The sequence below is a fragment of the Plasmodium falciparum genome, assembly GCF_000002765.6.
Source record: "Plasmodium falciparum 3D7 genome assembly, chromosome: 12".
Lineage (NCBI taxonomy): Eukaryota > Apicomplexa > Aconoidasida > Haemosporida > Plasmodiidae > Plasmodium > Plasmodium falciparum.
The window spans coordinates 1,483,596-1,507,500 of record NC_037284.1 but is presented as its reverse complement, the minus strand read 5'-3'; the positions used below and the strand labels follow the sequence as shown (position 1 = coordinate 1,507,500).

The window sequence follows — 23,905 nt, the reverse complement described above, 5'->3', positions numbered from 1 at the left end:
ATAACAATAATAATATCAACAATAATAATAATAATAATAACAATAATAATAATAATAATAATAATAATGTTATGTTTAGACAAAACAATTCTCATCTAGCTCAAATGTATCAAGCAAATGATAATTCTTTAGAAGATGTAGAAAATGTTGATGGTTTAAGTTTATGGGAAATGTATAAAGACAAAAATAACAATATTTTTTATTATAACAATCTAACCAAGCATAGCCAATGGCATAAACCTGTTCACCCAAACAAATTATTCCAGTATAACAATAATGAAAAAACAAAACAAAATGGACCTAGTGGAAGTAACCTATTTATTTTCCACATACCTAGTGAATGGACAGACCTTGATTTATTCCAACATTTCTGTTGTTTTGGTAATATTATATCATCAAAAATTCAAAGAGACAGTACTGGAAGAAATTCAGGATTTGGATTTGTAAGCTATGACAATGTTATTAGTGCTCAACATGCTATTCAATTTATGAATGGTTATTTTGTAAATAACAAATATTTGAAAGTTCAACTCAAAAAAGGGGAAACTGTGGAAAATACAAATTCGTAAGTGTATATATATATTATATATATAGCTAAAATTTTAAAGAAACAAAAAAACAGCTAGCCAAGAAAAAAAAAAAAAAAAAAAAAAAAAATACATAAAAATAAACATAATTATATATTAATATTATATACATTTGTATTTTTTTTTTTTTTTTTTTTTTTTTTTTAATGAATTGTTCATGTGAAAATTGAAAAAAAAAAAAAAAAAAAAAAAGCTAATAAAAGGAAAAACAAAAATGAAATGATATGAAATGAAATGAAATAAAAAAAAAATGTATAGATAAAAAGATTACAAAAAAAAATGTATAGATAAAAAGCTACAAAAAAAAAAAAAAATGTATAGATAAAAAGATACAAAAAAAAAAAAATGTATAGATAAAAAGATACAAAAAATATATGTATAGTTAAAAATTGACAAATAAATTATATAGATCAAATTATAGTAAATAATATTATTTTATATGAAAACCAGAAGAAAAAGAAAGGGTAAAAAATTAAAGAACAAGTAATAAAATAAAAAATATATCGTTATTCACCTAAAGAATTTTTATATATGTGTATAATATATATTATTCAAAGAAATAAACAAAAAAATACATAGCAATAATATATATATATATATATATATTTATTTATTTATTTATTTTTATTTTCTTTAATTTCATATTAATTATTCTTGTTATTATATCTGGGTTTTTATTTTATTATTATTATAATTTTTTTTTTCTTTTTTTTTTTTTTGACATTATATATAATGTTTATTTAAATTCGTTTCTTCTGAATAATATCTATTTATACATTTTACATATGTTATATATATATATATATATAATACGATTTATATATTAATACATTTACAATTATAAAAGGAATATTAAGATATATATATATTTACATACATAATATATGCATACTACTTATAATATATACATAATATAGTATTTGATATATATATATATATATATATAATAAATACCAAGATATAAATGATTTGTAAAAATAAAGAAAAATACAAATATTATTTTCTTGCCTAATTTGTATAAGAATATACCATGTTTGACCATACATGTAATATAATAACACATTTGTCTATACATAATACATATATAAATAAAATTTCAAATACATATATAAGAGTATATTTTATAATAATTAATATATGTTACAATACATATATATAATAATAATATATTTGACAGAATATATTAAAATATTATATTTGAAAATACATATATAAGTACATATAAATAAATAAATAAATATATATATATATATATATATATATATATATATACATGAATATGCATATACATATACATAAATCCAAAAAATACATAAATATATACATATACAACATATACATTTAAAAGATATAACATGTATTTGTTTTATTTCCTTTAAAAACTGTATATATGAATATGAACTTTACCATTTATTACTTTTTTTTTTTTTTTTTTTTTTTTTTTTTAATATTTATATTGAACAATTATTGTTCCTAATATATATACATATATATTATATAATATGTATATATTATTTTTATTTTACTTCTTGAAATGGATATTTTATTTATGTTTTATTTAATAGTTAAAATAATTGATCGTTATTATAAATTTTTATAGAGATCGTTAATTATAATTTATTACACGTTTTTTTTTTTTTTTTCCTTTTTTTTCCTTTTTTTTCCTTTTTTCTTTTTCTTTTTTTTTTTCTTATTTCTTTTTAAAATATTATCATATATAAATCATCTTTAACATTTATCTTATAAAAATAAATATATATATACATTTTTCTTTTTTTTTATTAATATATGTATGGTTTTGTAAATTAATTATATTATATAGAGATCATGTAATTTAAGAAAAAAAAAAAGTACACACATATAATATATATATGTATTGTAATATTATATATCAATTCAAAAATAAATTAATTATATTTTAAAATATATATATATATATATATATATATAAACAAAAAAAAATTAATAAAACTTAAAAAAACAAAAAAAAGAACAAAGCATACAAAAAAAAAAAAACTTTTAATTAAAAAAAAAATTATTGAATTTTATTTTATTCCTTATTAAAATAAAAGGGTTGATGTAGAAAATACACTTTTTATAAATATAGGAACATACATTTATGTTGTTGTATGGTAATATAAGTTGTTAAGTTATATTTTTTGTATAACCTAATAAATATAAATCTTAAGGAGAAAAAAAAAAAAAAAAAAATAAAAGTTTCCGAAAATGGAATAGATTGATTAAAAAAAGGCATATCATATTGATATCATAATTTATTCGTTCCTTGTTTTATAAGTTCATTTTTATTTTTTTAATGAATAGGATAGTAGAATATACATATTGTTGAAATATTTCAAAAGAACACTTGGAAAAAATATGTGTGTAGATAGAAATGAAAGGGAAAAAATAAGTACCAATAAATAAATATATGTACATATATATATATATATATATATATATATATGTTCTTATGTATGTTATCTTTGTTGCGTTATATTTTATTATGGGTCACGAAAAAAAAGAAAAAGGAAAAAAAAAAAAAAAAAAAAAAAAAAAAAAATTCATACATACATATATATATATAATTTTCATGTTAAGAAAAGTAACAAATAAAATAACACACATGTCGAAATGTATGCTAAAAAGTGATGAAATATATATATATATATATATATATATATATATATTTATTTATTTATTTATTTATATGGTAGAAATATTCGGTGAGTGATTTATATTCTTTACTATATTACATATAAATATTTGTAATTCCTTTATAGTATATTAGCAAAAAGAAATTTAGATTATGTATAAATATATAAATGATAATATATATTGATTTATTTCATGAGGAGGTGTTATTATTACTTTTTGTTGGATATTCATTTATATTGGAAGACATAGAAGAAGATGTTATATTTTCATCTGTATTTTGTATGACATTTTCGATAATATGATCATTGTCTTTTTGTTTTTCTTCTGGTACCTTTTCATTTTTATTTAATTCGTGTGTATGTTGATAATAGGTATCAAGTTTCGTTAGTTGATTTTTATTATTGTTGTTATCTATTTCATTAAAATCAATCAATGTATTATACTCATCGATATTTGAGTTTATATTTTCATCTGTATATTTATGCTTCGTATTTATTTTATATATGTAATTTTGATAATCATTTATATTTACATATTTATTTTGGTTCTCGTTATTGTTTATGTCTTTATCTTTTTTTTTTTGTTCGAAATCATAGAAAACACTTTTTGCTTCTTGTGTATTATTAAATTTGTCGAGTGTATAGTTTGTATTTTGTTGGTTTTGTACTTGTATGCTTTTTTGATTTTCTAATATGAGATCTATATTATTATTTTGATTATTATGATCATTATCATCATTGGTTTTTATATATGGATATTTTTTAACATACCTATTATATTTTATAGAAAGTATTAATAAGAAGGTTAGAATGATAAATATAAAAATGATATATAATCTATATTTATTAAATAATTGTTTTTTATTTAAGTTTTTTATAATAATTTTAGCATGATCTAATTTATTTGATAAAAATGAAATATTCGATACATTTTTTTTTATACATTCTCTTTGTTTATTTAAATTATTCATAACATCATTACTAATATATTCTGTATTATCCATTAATATTTTTGAATGATTAATATATACATCTCCTTTTTCTAATAAATCGACATCACTTAATAATAATATACGGTCATCATAATTCACATTATTATTATAATTATTACTACTTCTTTCATATTTTCTTTTATCGTTTTCTAATATTTCGTCTTTAAATTTTTTTAATTTTACTTTATATTCACATATTTCATTATATATATTATTTAATTCGTTTTCTTTATCATCAACCATATAATTTGCTTCGACCTCCAGTTGCATTTTCTTAAACATACTCTCAGCACTCTTTATCGCCTTCTCATAAATGTTTAATAACTTATTCTGATCAGAGTTATTATCCTTAATTATCTTCTCCGTGTATAAAACCGTTTTCATGTATTCATAACAATTATTTTTGTAATCATTGTATAGAGTTTCCGACATTTTCGAGGGCTTACCAAAAAAGGGTTTCCGTCTTTTAGAAAAAATTAAAATTACCACAAATAAATAAACATATATATATATATATATATAATATATATAATATATATAATATATATAATATATATATATATGTGTATATTTCTTTTAATTTGGGGGGGAAATTATATTTTTTTGAAAAAAAAAAATAAATAAATAACTCATAAATAATAATATAGTAAAAATTATACTCACATATATATATATATATATATATATATATATATATATATATATATTTATTTATTTATTTATTTATTTATATGTGTATATATAAATATTTATATAGTTTTGCTTTGTTTTATCATCTTATTTTTTAAGATAAAAATGAATATTAATAATATGAATTTTTTTTTATTCACATATGCGCTACAAAAAATAAAATAAATGAGTAAAAGAAATATTTAAAATAAATAAAAAAAAAAAAATGAAACTTGGGTAAATTATTATTACTATGGAAATAAATATAAATATGAGCATATATATCGTAATATTATATATATATATATATATAATAATATGTATGTATTATAGTGGGAAGATATGCTAGCGTATATATTATATAATAATAATATATATATATAATATATATAATATATAATTTTATATATGCTTTATTTTATTATATTTTTTGTTATATAAAAAAATATATAATATATAATATAATATATATTATATATATGTTTATTTATGTACATATTCCTTCATTTTAATTATTTTCTTTTTTTTTTTTTTTTTTTTTTTTTTTGTGCTTATAAATGGAAACGACTTTTTTATACTATTATTATTACATACAAAAATATATGTATTTATTATATATATATATATATATATATATATATATTTTTTATATATCTTTTTATTTATAATTTATTTTTAACCTTTTTAGATATAAGAATATTAAGGGAAAAGAATAAAAACGCCAAAATGTTTTTATTTCTACAATTCTTGTTTTGTTTTAAATATATTTATATAATTAAATAATATTATAAAAAGAAAAACAAACGGGAACTAACCATTATAATAATACAACAATACAATAATATATTATATATATATATATATATATATATATTATCTCCCAAATTTTTAAAAAACAAAAGATAAATATAATTACAATATATATATATATATATTTTTTTTTTTATATTTCATCTATAATTTTCATAATAACACGTACGCGTACGAGAGTTCAAAAGGAAAAGGTTAACCCCCAAAAAAAAAAAAAAAAAAAAAAAAAAAAAAAAAAAAAAAAAAAAAAAAATTTTCTCCTTTCTGATTATACCATTTGCATATTATTTATTCTAACAAAAGTAATGATAGGTTAAAATAAATAAATATATATATATATATATTTATTTATTTATAATATATATATATTGAAGAGGATGGCTTTATTTGGAGAACTGTATGAGTGCGAAGAATTTTTTAACGAAGAGACATTTAACATAAAAGAAGGTGAATTTTATAATTATGATGATTATAGGGATTTAGAAGAATCGTTTGATTACTCAGCACACCCCGAGTATGTTGAATCTAACGATGTAACTTTAATAAATAAGAATAATGATGATTATGATGATGATAATAAGAGTTATATTAAAAATATTGAAATAGACATAAAAGAAAATTTTGATAAGATATCAACAAGATATTTATTTTTATATATTAATAAGTATAAAGAAATGTATATAAAAAATATGAAAGGATTATACGAGGTCCATTTTTATGATATACATTTGAAGGGTGATAAAAAATCAATCCTTGCAACTGATCATAATATTATAGAATATTGTATGGAAAATTTAATGAATATAAATAATAATCCAGATGATAATAATAATGATACTAATAATAAAAGTGTACATAGTAGTGACAATATGCATATTAATAAGGACGAACGTTATAATATTTATAGAGATAAAAAAAAAAAAAAAAAAAAAAAAAGAGTATACGACCTTTTTTGTATCTATGCAATAATATTAAAATATTTCCCTTATAGTTTTAAATTATGGTATCATTATATTAAAGATAGCATAGAAATGATAACAGATGTATATTATAGAAATAAAAAAAATTATAAATATATAAATAAAATATTTGATCAATGTTTATTATATATGTATAATTTTAAATCAATATATATTATGTATATTCAATTTTTATATATTCAAAGGGATGTAAAAAAAATCCGTCAGATATTTAATCTGTCTTTACAGAATGTTTATTTGAACCAACAAAATGATTTATGGGAATGTCAACTATTATTTAATGAGAAGATAAATAATAAAGTTATAAATTATGAATATATTAAAAGATATGTTACCATTTATCCCGAACAAATCATACATTTATTTAAGCATTATGTAAAATATAAAATGTATAAAAATGCTATGATCACCTTCTTTTATATCCTAAATAGTGAAGATAATTTTGACCTCGGGAATTTTTCAAAATATGATATTTATCAAGAGATATACAAACTTCTAAATTCTAAAGGATCCTTAAATAATGATATTATACATTTGTTGAGGAACAATTTATATATATTTAAAAATTATGAAAGCATAACATCCATATATATATTATTAGCCAATAATTTTATATATGATGGGAGATGGAATAAAGCTATGGATTCTTATGAAGAGGGGATATCAGAATGTTACACCGTTAATGATTTTATAACTTTATTTGATAATTATATTGAAATGTTGAAGATGTTAATAGATCTAAATATATATGAACAAGAGGAGAGAGAAAAGGATATTCTAAAGAAGACATTAAAAAGGAAAAAAGGAAAAAAAAAAAAAAAAAAAAAAAAAAAAAAAAAAAAAAAAAAATATGATAAAGAGGAAAATATATTATCTGATGAGGATGATGATGATGATGATAATGATGATGATAATGATGATGATAATGATGATGATAATGATAATGATAATGATAATGATGATGATAATAATAATAATAATAATAATAATAATAATAATAATAATAACAGTGTTGATATAGATACCAATTTAATTATAGATTTATATATGGATAAAATAAATTACCTATTAGATCAACGTAAAACATATATAGCAGATATAAAATTAAAAAATAATAAAAATAATGTTTATATATGGTTAAGTAAAATAGATTCTATTATCAACGAAGAAGAGAAAATACATTTATATGATGAGTCTTTAAGATATTTTGAAAAGAATGATTACACAGGAAAATTAAGTGATATATATATTAGTTATGCTTATTATTATTATAATAAAAATGAATATACGAATTGTATAAATATTTTTAAATTAGCTTTAAAACAAAATGCATATTTTAAAAGTGCTAATGAAATAGCAAATATATTTTGTGCATGGATAGAAATAGAATTGTTAGAAAGAAATTATAAGGAGGCATTAAATATAGCTAGACTATCCATAGATATAAATAAAAAATCTTATAATACATTATATAAATCATCAACTTCTATATTACTATATGAAGATATATCATTAAATAATAACCTTAAAAATAAAAATAATTATCATACTAATTTTAATTTATTAAGTTGTATGAAATTAGTATCTCTAATTATAGATATGGAAATGAATTATGGAACAATAGAAACGACATTAAATATGTTTGATTTCTTTTATCATTCAAAATGTATAAATGTAAAAATGGTATTAACCTTAGCTACCTATTTATATGAAAAAAAATATTTTAATGAATCTTTTAAAGTATATGAAAAAGCATTATCTGTTTTTCATTATCCATATGTATATCCTATATATGTTAATTATATTAATAAATATATTCAAAGATATAAAGATAAAAATATATCATATGTAAGAGACTTATTCAAGCAAGCGATATATGGTAATGATAATAAAACATTTATACCAAAGGAATTCGCCAAACATATATTCTTAATGTATGCTAACTTTGAAAGTAACTATGGATTTATTAAAAAAGAACTCTCTATATATAAAGAGGCTATACCTTTCTTGGAAGAGCCAGACAAAATTAAATTTTATAAAATTTTTATCTCCAAGGTAAAGCAACAATCCTACAAAAAATAAAATAAACAAATTAAATGAAATAAATAAATAAATAAATATATATATATGTATATATTTGTATATTTTGTCCTTTTAGGTATCTAGAGCATATGGAATTCAAAAGGCTAGAGAAGCCTTCGAAGAAGCAATCCAAACTCTATCAGATGATAGTGTAACTACTTATGAAAATAAAATTAAAATATATATTTTTTTATGTATATATATATATATATATATATATATTTTATGTGCATATATATTTCTTTTATGTGTATATTTTTCCTTTTTAGGCTCGACAATTATGTATGATATACATTGATATGGAATATAAGTTAAATGAATATGAGCGTGTAAGGGCCTTATATATATATACAGCCCAATACACAAACCCTTTATTATACATGGATTTCTACAAGGTATAAATGAAAGGAATAAATATATTAAATATGTATATATATATGTATATGTATATATATATGTATATGTATATATATATATATATATTTTTTTTTTTTTTTTTTTTTTTTTCACAGGATTGGAGAGAATTTGAAGCCTTGCATGGAAACGAAAACACCTTTCGAGAAATGATAAGAATAAAGAGGAGCGTTTTAAATATATTTTCGTATGATTAAAAAAAATAAATAATAAAATCTATAAACCTATATGTGTATATATATATATTATTAATCATTTTTTTTTTTTTTTTTATCATTAATGATAAATATTGTTTTATTATTTTAGTGTTCCCACAATAGACATATTGATATGTACATATATATTTATGAATTTTATGTATGCGAATTTACTTATGTATGTTGTCCTTATTTATCTTATTGTATTATATATATATATATATATATATATATTTATTATTATTATTATTTTTTTTTTTTTTTTTTTTTTTTTTTTGTAGGAATTCTCGTAACAATATGGAAGATGAAAAACAACAAAAAGCTAATATGGATGCATTGGAAAATACGAAAAGAAAATTAAAAGAGATAATTGAAAAAGAAGAGGAGCATCAAAAAAAACTTAAAAGAAGTGAATTGTATAATTATTAGATAGTTGAGTTTTTAACATTGTTTTATTTTTTAATGTAATATCTGATATAAAATACAATTAGGGTTCATAAATATTTGATGACATACATAACTATAAAATATATGTGTTATTATATATTTTATAAATTTGTATATAATAATTATAAAACGGGATTTTTCCATACTATATATATTACATATATTTATATTTTCTTTTTCTCTTTGTATTACTTTTCTTTTTTTTTTTTTTGCGGTGTGTTTAATTTGTTATTTATTTATTTCATTTTTTTTTTTTATTATTCCACAAAAAAGGAGTAAAAAAAAAAAAAAAAAAAAAAAAAAAAAAAAAATCAATTAAACTGAAAATGGCTATTCATTATATATTATAATAAGAACATAAATTTTTAAAAATATATATAATTATTAATATGTGTGAGAAAGTAGAAAAAGGGAAATCATTTTGTCTTATAAATATAGTTGTGAAGACTACAAGGACATGAAAATGTTTCTCCCTGAAAAAATTAAATAAATAAAAATATATATATATATATATATATATATATATATATATGTACCACTTTTATGTATCTATTATATATATATTTTTTTTTTTTTTTTTTTATGCCATGTTTGTAAAAAAATATGGAATATACCTTCTTATTTTATAAACACAAACACTTGATACACTTAAAGGAAAATTTTGAACATATAGAGTCATACATTACATACTCTTTAGATTCCTCTTTTCACAATGTAAACCTTGTGAATGATAAAGAGAAGGATACTATATTGAACCATAGAGAATGTGAATATAATAATTTGACGTACGAACAAATTATCGACATTCTTCAATATTCATCTATATGTGTATCTGTGTGTGAAAAATGTCAAAATGGAGAAAAGGTAAATATTGTAGGTATAGTATCCCTAGATTATGAATTATGTATAAATAATAATACTAATAAGTATAATTTTGAAAGAATGTGTGATTGTCCAAATATAAATTTAGAAGATTTTTATTATTCTTTATCATTACATATAAAAGCATATAACATTTTATCTAATTTAACATTAAATAATACATTAATAATAAATTTAATATTAAATAATAATGAAAACTATTATGATAACTTATTTTATTATTTATTTCATTCAATTGAAAATTTATTATTTATATTATTATTTTATAATAATAATAATATAATAAATGAAGATCTATTTTCTAATGGATTAACTATAGATTTAACAAATCTAACTCAATATGAAAAACAAAATAAAATTATCCCTTTTGATCATGTCCTTATATTAAATAAATCTACATATGTTAGTAAAATATTTCTACGTCTAACAAGTACTAGTGATATATATGACTTACATGAACTTTTTAAAAAGTTTTCTCAAACAAACTTAGAAGAAAAAAATCATTATCTCATATATGATATAATAGATAAAAAAACAGATGAAGATATATTAATAACCATTTTAAATAATAAAAAGAAAATTATAGGTTTTGTATCTCTAAAAAAATATATCGATATAAATATTCTGGTTAATCTGTACAATTTGAAGGAATATAACTATTTGCTCAAAAGAGATTTCTTTGAAGATATATCGGATAGTTTGGTTCATACAAAAAGGATCAAAAATAAAAAGAAAAAAATTTTGATAAATAAAATATATATATATATATATATATATATTATTATTATTTTTTTTTTTTTTTTTTTTTTTTTTTTTTTTTTTTTCTCCACGTAGAAACCTTATAAGAATGGTAGCAAGAGCTTGAATAAAAGGAAAAAGAAATATTTGTATATAGAATTTAAACAGCACATATTAAGGACAATAAAAATAAAGACATTGGAAGATCTGGAAAAGAAATATGAAATAAGTAATGAAACTATTTATGATTATTTATATGATCATTTGATAGAAGATGTGGATATATATGCTGATTATTTTAAAAAGAAAAATATTGACATCAAGGATATAGTCAAAAATATATATAAAAAGGTATACCCACAAAAAGGGGTTGAAATATAAAAATATATATATATATATATATATGTATATATGTATATATATTCATTTTACAGTTACAGTATGATTATGCAAATTACAAAAAAGGTTCCACTGACCAAGTTGATTTCTTTCTTTTGAACAAGCTTATAAATTTATACTCCCACATTAGTTTTTCCGACGTAATTAAAATATATATATATATATATATATATATATATATATTTATATATCAAATTTTATGTTATACTATTTTTCTATATCTCCACATTTATTTTCATTGGGATTATTTATTCATAGATAGCCAATGTTAGTCAAAAGTTCTACAATAATTTTGAGAAAATCGAAAAGCTATATTTTAATTTTAATAATGACAAAACTTATAAAAAAATTTATGAGAAAATAAAAAAAAAGAGGGACGGAATAATAAGTGATGATGAATCTGAAAATAGTATATTTAAAAAAAAAAAAAATTATAATTATTATTATTATACTTTAATATAATCTGTGGGTATCATTATTTCTAATTATTTATATTATACCATTACAATTTATCACATATATATATATATATATATATATATATGATTATATATTTATGATAGATAGTAGCAAGATAAATATAATAAAATTGACGAATGAAAATGAAATGAAAAAAAATGAAAACAATTTTAAAGAAGTCATAAATCTGTCTTATTTTGACATTTTTCTTCTACTACAAAATATATATCCTGAGACCTTCAAAAAGGTTTGTTCCTTCATGAAATAAATAAATAAATAAATAAATATATAAATATATAAATATATATATATATATATATATATATATATTTTTTTTTTTTTTTTTTCTTATTAGAATGAGATAATATTGTTGTTTTTATTCCTAGACTTATACGAATTAATTATTGTGGAAGAAACAACCCTATTTGATTGTGTATCGTTTAAAGTAATAAATTTTTTATACATACATATGTGTATATTCCTATTACTAATTATATACTCATATATAAATATCTTTTTTTATTTTAATATTTACATATGTCGTGGTTTATTTCTTCACATGTTCATATATATTGCAGATGTTTTTAGACGAATTAGTACATATAAAAAAAAACTACTTTATATGTAAATATAAACACATTGATTGGCTACGAAATATAAGCAATGATGACAAAAATGCATTTTCATTAAATTTATTTATATTAAACGATAAGGTAATCTAAAATAAAATGAATAAATAAAAAAAAAAATAAATATATATATATATATATATATTACATTTGTGTGGGGTAGTTTTAATTAATTTATTAATATGCTGCCCAATATAATATTATTATTTTTTTTTCCCCAGTATTACAGTTACTGTAAAGACATTCTGTTAAAAATCGAGAAATATTTTGACGAAGTGGACTACATTATTACAACAAATAATGAAAGGGGGAACATGCCCTTTATATTAAATTATTTCAATAGAGTTAAAAAAAAAAAAAAAGCAAACACTCTAGAATCTTTATATATATTAAATAAATACACTCTTTTTTTGCAACCTACAACGGATTATATGAAACTCGAAGATATAGAACATGTTCAAAGGTTGTTAGAAAAGGTAAAACATAAAGAAAAGAACAAAATTAAGCAATATATATTATTTCTCCAGGATTATTGTAAGGATGAAGTACGAAAAGATAATCAACATGACCACTTGTTGGTTCAATCTCCCTTAGGTTAATAATAAAATAAAGAAAATAACATCAAAATGTATAAATGTATAACTATACATATACACACATATACACATATATATATATATATATATATATATATATATTTATATTTATGTAAAAATAAAATTTCCATACCTTATTACGTGAATAAAAATTCGCTCTTTTTGTAGAGTTAAAATTTTATGAGCTACACAATTACTACATTTATGTTAGTAGATGTGGAAATAATATTATCAACATAACGACAGGAAGTATTATGAATAATATGGATTTTTATTATATAAACAAAATCTATGATTTCAAAAATATACTTATACCTAATGAGAACGAGAAAATGAAGCATTTCCGTTTGTTCTTTTTTTCGTCAATAATTATTTTCAAATATTACGATAAAAAAATTATTCACAATATTTTAATGTAACACTTCAAAAATATACACACACATATATATAAATTTATATATATATATATATATATATATATATATGTGTGTATGTTTGGATGGACATGTTCGTTTATAACATGATAGATATAAAAATAGTACATACTTATATGCATATTTATATTTACTATATATATATTTTTTATTCCTTCAAGGTTAACCAATGCCTGTTCTTGCCAAATTTCAACGGATGATGATGTATACCTAGACATTTATCGTCATTTTATATTTTTAAACAAAAAAGATAATGATGTAAGTATTTTTCGAGAAGATAATATATTCTTAAGAGAATCGGAAAAAACGAAAAAGAATGAGAAGAACAGAAATGACAGAAAAAATACAAAACAGTGTGATAAGAAATATTTAGTATTAACCAAACATATGTGTCTGAGAAAATGCATTAACATAGATCATAATATCGTCTTCTGGGGAACTAATGATATATGTCTTAATATCCTTTATAAAATATTAAGAAAAAATGAATATTTTTTTAATAATATTATCCTTATCATTGCTTATAAAAATAAATATTTAAATACCAAAAATAATGTAGAAGAAAACAAATCTGTCAAAAACTGTAGTCTAGAAAGTGCTCTTATGTATAACAAATTAAAAAATATCATGATAAATGAAAGAATTAAAATCATATATGATAATGTTTATAATATTAATAGGAAAAATAAACAAATAGAATTAAATAATAAAAATTATATTTATTATGATTATTTGTTTATATGTTTTGATAAACAAGATGTTACCACTTACTCTTTTAATTTGAATAGCTTTGAAGAAGGAAAAAAAAGAAACTTTAATTTTATAGAAACATATGAAAATATGAATTATAAAAATATCAAATTTGACTTTCTTGTCAAAGAAAAGGATTATGAAAAATATGAACATGTCAATACTTTTTATTCTCAAAAAAAAAAAAATTATTTACTAAAAAAAAAAAAAAAAACTTCCAAGCAAGAAAATAATATAAGCTCTAGTACATCAGATTTAAATGAAACAAATTCGATGGAAAGTTACAAAAGTTGTGATAAAAGTAAAGTAGGATTAAGAAATGTGAATTGTAAAAATAGTGCAGGTAAAAATGTTCCATTCGTCAAAAAGGAAGAAAATAGCCTGAACAAGTCAGGCAAATGTAAAAAGAAACAGCTAAGAGATGAAACTCACACTTTGTACAATATAAAAAATAAAAGAGTAGAAAAATATTATGGGGATAAGGAAGAAGATAGTGATGATGAAGATAGTGATGATGAAGATAATGATGATGAAGATAGTGATAATGAAGATAATGATGATGATGATGATGATAATTATAATAATTATAATAATTATAATAATGATGATAATAATTATTATGAGGAGGATAACTGTGAAATGGATGTTTCATCTAGATATACAACATTATCATCAAGCTTCTTACCATCAAGTGAAGCAAGTGTCAACGACAGCGCATACAATGATTATAAAGATGATATATATAACAACAAAAAAGAAAAAATCGAAGAATTGAAAAGCGATGAAAAAGCATTTAATACTACTGAAACGAACTGTTCCCAAAACAAAATAATAATAACAAGGGGAGAAAAAGATAATCCGAATATAGAACAGAATAAAAATGAATATATAGATAAATATTCAAATGTAAGATCTAATAACAATTTAAATGAATGTTATAATAAAAATTTACATATAAAAGAGGATTTAAAGGAAAAAATAAATGCAAATGTAAATAAAAAGAGTAGCTATTTAGAAAATTCAAATAAAGAGAATGTATCTAAAAGGAATGTATTTAAAAGTGAGGAATATATAAATATTAATAATGAGAATGATAAAAATGTTATAAACCAATATAATGAAAAAAATGAAATGTTTAATAAAGAAATGGTGAATAGAAATATTGATGGTGTCTTCAGTATCAGTGATCCTTTTCTTGAGAAATACTTTGATAAGAATAGTAAATATATGAATATTGTGAAAAATTGTGTAAATTATATAATTATATACAGTAATAATATAGATATATTAAATATGATAAATTTCCTTTTAATAAATAACGTACATACATATAAAATAATTATAATTTATCCATATACATGTAATAAATGTCATGGAAGAAAACAAAAAGAAAAAATTAAACAAAATATATTTAATGAACGAATATATTACAAAGATAAAAGTCATTTAAAAAATAATTATTTATTTTGTGATTATACACATAAAAACAATTTTTATCATAAAAATTATGTTTTTGAAAATATTAAATATGTTTTGAATAAAATATTCTTTCTTTTTCATCTTTTGAAAATACGTATAATTTATGGACATATATTAGCAGTTAAAAAAAGTAAAAAGAACAGGTTGAAATATGTTCTTGTTCATTTATGTAAACATAGAAATTTAGATCTCTCTTATTTTAATACACATAAATTCATTTGTGAAAATACACTATTAATACCATGTAGAATTCTCTTATGTTCATACATTTTCGATATAAATAATCATTTGCATTATATTTTGAACAAGTCCTCCATTGTGTACAATGAAAAAATATGTGTTAATCATCAATTTCAGGTATCCCACAAAAGTGGAATATAATATAAAAAAATAATAAGAAAGATAAATGTATAATTACGTGTAGACGTAATAACAATGTAACATTATATATATATATATATATATATATTGTCTGACGAGTAAGGTTTTTTTTTTTTTTTTTTTTTTTTTTTTTTTTTTTTCTACAGACAAATGATAAATTCATTTTTAGCGCAGGTGAGTTGTGTGCTTTTTCGAACAAATATAGAATAAGCACCCACAACATTTTAAATCACGAATATTATAGTAGTATGGAAATAGGTAAGTTTGTGAGCAGACAGTTTTTAAAGATAGTAATTGAACAATGTTGTTTATCTTATAATATGTTTAAGTCAAAAAATGAAGAAATGAGAAATAAAATAAAAAAACAAAAAGATTATAATGATAATATTGATAAAATCATAGAAAAGGATATGGAAGAAACAAATAATATAACAGGAAATGTCCAAAGTAAAAAGACACATAATAATTTAGACTTGTATAAAAAGTTAAAAATTTTTGAAATACCTATAATATATTTCAATACTCTTCCTTGTAATTTTTATTTTTATCATTTTGAGGCATCACGTGGTGATTTATATAAATACAACGATTTCTCCATAATGCAAAATGAAAAAATAAAAGGAATGCATGAGAAAAAAAAATATTCAAATAAAACAAACGACAAAATTTATAATAATGAAAAAAATGATATGATAGATAACTCTGAACAAATATATCATGAAGCCTTTTGTACAGATAGCTTAAAAATAAGTATAAATAAAGAAAAAAAAATGAACAATTATTTTAATGTTCAATATTTTGAAATTTCAAAAAATATATATACTCAAGGATATTACTGTAAAGTTACAACTAATTCGTTTAATTTGATAAATTCCTTCACATATTTGGGTAACAAAAAAAAAAAAATAAGTTCATAGTGATACTAAAGAAATATATATATATATATATATATATATTACCTCATGTTAGGATGCGATGTATTGAACTTTCACAAGTTACACAAACTTTGTAATATGCCAATAAATTATTTTTATGTAATTTTAAAAAATATCAAAAATAATCCTCAATATGACATTTTAAGTATGTTAAATGAAGACAGGGAAAAATCTATCTTCCACTATAAGTAAATAAAAAATTTGAAAATATGAGGGGTGACATATAAATATAAATATATATATATATATATATATATTTATTTTATTTTATTTTATTTTATTTTATTTTTTTTACATATATTTTTGTGTTTTCCCTTTTTTATAATATTTGCAGGTTTCATATTTTCAAAGAGAAACTCAAAAAAAAAATCATTACGCTACCCCACATAAAGGAATCTATACAATTTTTACTAAAGGTAAAAAAAAAAAAAAAAAAAATAATAAAAAATAAAAAAATAAAAGCTCCCAAATATTCATACATATATATTTTTGTTTTCTTATTGAAGGATATAAACGATGGGGATTCGTTTAAAACATATATAAAAGACCAATTGTTCAAAGAAAAACAGATGTTTATCGATACAATTAAAAAAGAGGTTGAATCGAATTTAGTGGAATATATTAAAGAAAATAATGAACTCCTAAATGGGTATTACATACCCAATTAAATATATACCCTTTTATTTATATAATGCTTCTAATAGTTTATTTTACATATATATATATATATATATATATATATATATATATACAAATATTTATATATATTGCTTTTTATAAGTACTTCAATATATTTATTATAACATATAACAAACTTCAAATAAATATTTGTTAATTTTTATTTTAATATTATTATTATAGAATATATGTTTGTATGTTTATACGATATATAAATTAAATTATATATGTGGTGGTAAAATAGCATTTAATTTTGAAAGGTATAAAGGGTACCTTCTTTTATATATATATATATATATATATATATATACATGTATTATAATATATGAAAAGAAAATAAATATATAAAATAAAAAGGTTACAAATATTTTAAAGAGAGGGTGTGCTTTCAAAAAAATTATATAATAAAATAAATGAACATAAAAAAGTAGAAAAAAAAAAAATAATAATAAATAAATAAATAAATAAATAACACCATTATTATAATATTATATTATTATTATTAATCTATAATAAACAATATATATATATATATATATATATATATATATTTATTTATTTGTTTATATTTTCCTATTTTTAATGAATAAATTTGTATTATTTTAATTTTATATAAATCAAGAAACTTGCTTAGCCATTTCTAAAGCTTTAGATTTGACCTCCTCTAAACCTCCAACCATATAAAAAGCCATTTCAGGTAAGTCATCACAATTACCTTTTAAAAGTTCTGAGAATCCAATAATGGTATCTTCTAATTCCACAAATCTACCAGGTTTTCCTGTAAAAACTTCAGCAACGGCAAAAGGTTGTGATAAAAACCTTTGTACTTTTCTAGCTCTAGCAACAGTCAATTTATCTTGTTCTGATAATTCATCAATACCAAGAATAGCAATAATATCTTGAAGTGATTTATAATCTTGTAATATTTGTTGTACATTTCTAGCAACTTGGTATTGTTCAGCACCTACAATATCTGGTGTTAACATCCTAGAAGTAGAATCTAATGGATCCACTGCTGGATAAATTCCTAATTCTGCTATAGATCTTGATAAGACAGTAGTAGCATCTAAATGAGAAAAAGTAGTTGCAGGTGCAGGGTCTGTTAAATCATCAGCTGGTACATATACGGCCTGTACAGATGTAATAGAACCATTTTTTGTGGTTGTAATTCTTTCTTGTAATGCACCTAAATCTGTTGCTAAAGTTGGTTGATAACCCACAGCTGAAGGAATACGACCTAACAAAGCCGAGACTTCTGATCCTGCTTGTGTAAATCTATAAATATTATCAATAAATAATAAGACATCTTGATTTTCTTCATCTCTAAAATATTCAGCAACTGTCAAACCTGTTAATGCAACTCTTGCACGAGCACCAGGAGGTTCATTCATTTGACCATATACAAGCGCAGCTTTAGAACCATTAAAATCGAATTCATTATTTCCAATTTTTTTTTTTTTAATAACACCAGTTGTTATCATTTCATGATATAAATCATTACCTTCTCTAGTTCTTTCCCCTACACCAGCAAAAACAGAATATCCACCGTGTTTTTTAGCTACATTATTAATAAGTTCCATAATGAGCACAGTTTTTCCTACTCCTGCACCACCAAATAATCCAATTTTCCCACCTTTAGCATATGGAGCTATTAAATCTACAACTTTAATACCTGTGATTAATAAAGCAGGTTCTGTACTTTGATCAGTAAATAATGGAGGATCTCTATGTATAGGTAATGTTTTCTTATGATTAATATGTCCACATTCATCTATTGGTTCCCCAATAACATTCATAATTCTCCCTAATGTTTCTTTACCTACTGGTACACATATAGGGTTACCACTATCCTTTACTTCTTGACCTCTAACTAAACCATCGGTAGCATCCATTGCAATTGTTCTTACTACCTTATTACCTAGATGCTGAGCAACTTCTAAAATTAATTTCTTGTTATCCAATTCTACTTCTAAAGCATTTAATATAGATGGTGGTGTATCCTCAAATTCTACATCTACTACTGCACCTATCACTTGGGCTATTTTACCAATTTTTATTTTATTACTAACTTCAGTATTCTTATTTCCAACGCTTATATTTTTCTTCATATTTAAATGTTCACTGCTACTAACATAGCGACAATTCATTCGTAAATTTGGAGAGCCTCCAAATTTCATGAACATTGGAAGCTTCTTCCAGTGATTGAACAGTTTCAACTTATGCATTTTTTTTATTTCTTTCGGACCATATAAATATGAGCAAAAAAAAAAAAAAAAATAATAAATAAATAAATAAATATATATATATTTAAATACTAAAAAGTGTACACATACATAAAAAATTGCATCACATTAGATTCTTAATATATAAATATATTTATGAAGTTGTAATTTATAAAAATGATATAAATTCCAAATGTATGTTCTTTTATAAAATATATATATATATATATATATATATATATTATATATAAGGCCTCTTTTTTATTTTATTTATTATAAAAATGAATACATTTTAATTATATTTTTATATGCCTTTTGCAATAATATTTGAAAATATGTACATAGAAAGTTTACTTATTCTACCGAACAAAAAAAATAATATATATAATTATATGTTTTAAGGGTGTGTTAATAAATGAGAGCATAAAAAAAAGATCATGCAATATTATTTTATATTCATTATTTTTTAGTATATTAATTATATAATATATATATATATATATATATATTATGTTATATTATTTCATTTTATTTATTTTTTTATGCTTAATGGAGATACTGCATGAATATTTTTAAATGTTCAAAGAGAAAAATAAATAAAATAAAAAAAAATAAAAAAAATAAAAAAAATAAAATAAAATAAAAAAAATAAAATAAAAAAAAGGTCAACATAAATATATATATATATATAATATATATGTTTGTGCGTTTATAAAATTATGAAACATAAGGGGAAAATAAGAACATTTTAAATGGCTACACAAAAATAAATTATACACATATTCTCAATATCGTATATTTCATACCCAATTTTTATAATAATCTGGCTATTGTAACACATACAAATGTATAAATATATATATATATATAAATATATGTATAATTTATTTTATTTTTAAATTTCTTCAATATGTTTGTATAATCATAAGATTTAAGGTTTTTAAGATAATAATGCGAAGGAAAAAAAAAAAAAAAAAAAAAAAAAATAGGGAAAAATCTGATTAACAATTAAATGGAATAAATAATATGGACATGGGCAAAATATAATATATAATATTATTTGTTTATGTGTAAAATAAATAAACTATACAATGAGAATAATATGTACATATATATATATATATATATATATATATATATATATAATATGCCCATTTTTTTAAGCCTTGCATTGTTTAGGCAAATGGTAAGTTTTTTGCCCATTGAACAACTTCCTTTTTAAGTTCGTCTATTTTAGGGTTATTAACAAGGCCTTTTTTAAAGTCAACTAATTTTTTCCCATATTTTTGTTGCAATTCATCTGTTAGGAGTATAGCCTTCAATAACATGTCAGCAATAAATTCCATGTCTTTTTCTTTACAGCCTCTAGTGGTTAGTGCTGGGGTACCTATACGAATTCCACTAGGTGAAACACAATCAACATCTGAAGGTATAGTATTTTTATTTAAAGCTATATTGATTGCATTACATGTTTCTTGAAGTTTTGATCCTGTAATATTATATTTTCTTAAATCTACAACTATAAGATGATTATCGGTTCCATTAGTTACTAAATCTAGATTTCTCTTAAGTAGACATTCTGCTAATGCTTTACTATTTAGTAGAACTTGTTTTGTATATTCTTTAAAGAATGGTGTATTAACCTCTTTTAATTGACAAGCAACAGCGGCTATTTTGTTATTATGTGGTCCACCTTGGAAACTTGGAAATACGGAACTATTAATTTTTTGATCAATACCTGGGTTTCTTTTTTTATTAAAAAAAATCAGTGCACTTCTTGGTCCTCTTAATATTTTGTGTGTAGTAGTAGTAACTACATCAGCATATGTGAATGGGTTATTTAATAAATTACATGCAACAAAACTTGAAATATGAGATATATCAGCAAATAAATAAGCATTAACTTCATCACATATTTCTCTAAACCCTTTATAATCAATATCTCTAGGATAACTTGTATAACCACAAATAATAACTTTAGGTTGAAAGGATAAGGCAAGATTTCGAACAGATTCCATATCAACATATCCTTCACTGTTACATTTATATAATTTAGATTCAAATAAATCGGATGTAATAGATACTTTTTTCTTTTCATCAAAAAAACCATGTGTCAAATGACCACCTGAACATAAATGCATACCCATTATTTTACCTTTAACTCCTACTAAGGCATATAAAGCTTGAACATTCGCAGCTGAACCTGACAACGGTTGTACGTTCACACCCCATTCTTCTTCACTTACATTAAAGGCTTCCAAAGCTCTTTTATAACATAACTCTTCTATTTTATCCACATAATCATTCCCACCATAATATCTTTTATGAGGATAACCTTCGGAATATTTATTGCTTATTCTATCTCCAAGGCATTCACGTACTGCTGTGTTTGTTAAATTCTGAGGTCAAGAAAAAAAATAAATAAATAAATAAATAGAAACGTGTGTGCATATATGAATAAATCAATAAATATAAATATATATATATAAATATATATATATATTTATTTATTTGTTGATTTATTGATTTATTATATTGATTATTCTTTAGGAACCTACCTCTGAAGCTATAAGGTTAATAGTTTCTATTTGTCTGTTCTTTTCCTTTTCTAATAAATCAAAGAGCTCCTTGTCATATTTTTGCAAAGGGTCGTTGTTAAACTGAAATAAGAAATGAACATATTGTAATTTAACGAAATGTACTTTATACTATATAGTTTTGGATATATATATATATATATATTTATAATATATTATATATATTTTTTTTTATTATTACCATTTTGTCTTATATTATGTAATGGTTTAAAATATATTTTTTTAATTTATTATTTCTTGAAAAAAGAAAAAAAAAAAAAAAAAAAAAATCTAGGTAAATATAATTTATAAGAATACAAAAACCTTTTTGTACAAAATTATATATTTTATGAAAAAGTTTTATCGTGTTATATATAAAAAATATTATATAATATTTTTGCTAAGTTTGAATATGTATTTAATATTACAATATATATATATATATACTTTTTTTTTTTTTTTTTTTTTTTTTTTTTTTTTTTTTTATTAGGATGGGATAAGAATAAAAGTTAAATGTGTATTTTTTCAGTTTACCTGCACATAAATATATTTTTATTATTTTAAGAAAAAGCAGAAAATGCTTCAAGGGATATTAAACTATATAAATAGGTTATCTTTTTTATAATTGATTTTTTTCTTTTTCTTTTTAATATGTGTATAGTTAATATGTTTTTGTTTTGTATTATATTAAAAAAAAATAATAAAATAGGAAATATATATATATAAAAATGAATATAAACATAAGTACAATATATATATATATATATATATATATATATATATATATATTATATATATTATATATATTAGATAAACATATATAATTATATATACATATCACTTAATATTAGCCCTTTTGCCTTTTTCATTAGTATTCAAGTTAGATGTGTTTCAACAAACATATAAAATATATAT

General features: G+C 20.0%; 6 protein-coding genes across 6 annotated transcripts in view; 3 read left to right on the top strand and 3 right to left on the bottom strand.

Annotated features, from left to right (window-relative positions):
• PF3D7_1236100 (clustered-asparagine-rich protein) overlaps nucleotides 1–569 on the top strand; it is a gene marked incomplete at both ends in the record, with an annotated part of 1,338 nt that extends 769 nt beyond the window's left edge. The window contains one exon of the mRNA XM_001350719.2: nucleotides 1–569. This exon is cut by the window's left edge and continues 769 nt beyond it. Coding sequence (XP_001350755.2) covers nucleotides 1–569 — 569 coding nt within the window.
• Nucleotides 570–3,432: 2,863 nt separating this feature from the next.
• PF3D7_1236000 (vesicle transport v-SNARE protein VTI1, putative) lies at nucleotides 3,433–4,665 on the bottom strand (the record flags this gene model as incomplete). Its single annotated transcript, XM_001350718.1, has 1 exon — nucleotides 3,433–4,665. One exon carries the CDS (start codon nucleotides 4,663–4,665, stop codon nucleotides 3,433–3,435), a length of 1,233 nt encoding a protein of 410 aa, XP_001350754.1.
• A 1,424-nt stretch (nucleotides 4,666–6,089) lies between these two features.
• Nucleotides 6,090–9,814, top strand: PF3D7_1235900 (pre-mRNA-splicing factor SYF1, putative; the record flags this gene model as incomplete). The annotated part of the gene is made up of 5 exons (XM_001350717.2): nucleotides 6,090–8,747; nucleotides 8,851–8,925; nucleotides 9,044–9,169; nucleotides 9,287–9,375; nucleotides 9,667–9,814. 5 exons carry the CDS (start codon nucleotides 6,090–6,092, stop codon nucleotides 9,812–9,814), a joined length of 3,096 nt encoding a protein of 1,031 aa, XP_001350753.2.
• A 621-nt stretch (nucleotides 9,815–10,435) lies between these two features.
• On the top strand, nucleotides 10,436–18,182 carry PF3D7_1235800 (conserved Plasmodium protein, unknown function; the record flags this gene model as incomplete). Its single annotated transcript, XM_001350716.2, has 14 exons — nucleotides 10,436–11,416; nucleotides 11,549–11,803; nucleotides 11,887–11,991; nucleotides 12,110–12,260; nucleotides 12,415–12,557; nucleotides 12,666–12,755; nucleotides 12,889–13,023; nucleotides 13,161–13,533; nucleotides 13,704–13,950; nucleotides 14,131–16,555; nucleotides 16,726–17,467; nucleotides 17,549–17,702; nucleotides 17,849–17,930; nucleotides 18,021–18,182. 14 exons carry the CDS (start codon nucleotides 10,436–10,438, stop codon nucleotides 18,180–18,182), a joined length of 6,045 nt encoding a protein of 2,014 aa, XP_001350752.2.
• A 627-nt stretch (nucleotides 18,183–18,809) lies between these two features.
• PF3D7_1235700 (ATP synthase subunit beta, mitochondrial) lies at nucleotides 18,810–20,417 on the bottom strand (the record flags this gene model as incomplete). Its single annotated transcript, XM_001350715.1, has 1 exon — nucleotides 18,810–20,417. The coding sequence occupies one exon, from the start codon at nucleotides 20,415–20,417 to the stop codon at nucleotides 18,810–18,812; it is 1,608 nt and encodes a 535-aa protein (XP_001350751.1).
• Nucleotides 20,418–21,589: 1,172 nt separating this feature from the next.
• Nucleotides 21,590–23,195, bottom strand: PF3D7_1235600 (serine hydroxymethyltransferase; the record flags this gene model as incomplete). Its single annotated transcript, XM_001350714.1, has 3 exons — nucleotides 21,590–22,813; nucleotides 22,973–23,074; nucleotides 23,193–23,195. The coding sequence occupies 3 exons, from the start codon at nucleotides 23,193–23,195 to the stop codon at nucleotides 21,590–21,592; spliced, it is 1,329 nt and encodes a 442-aa protein (XP_001350750.1).
• Nucleotides 23,196–23,905: the final 710 nt, after the last annotated feature.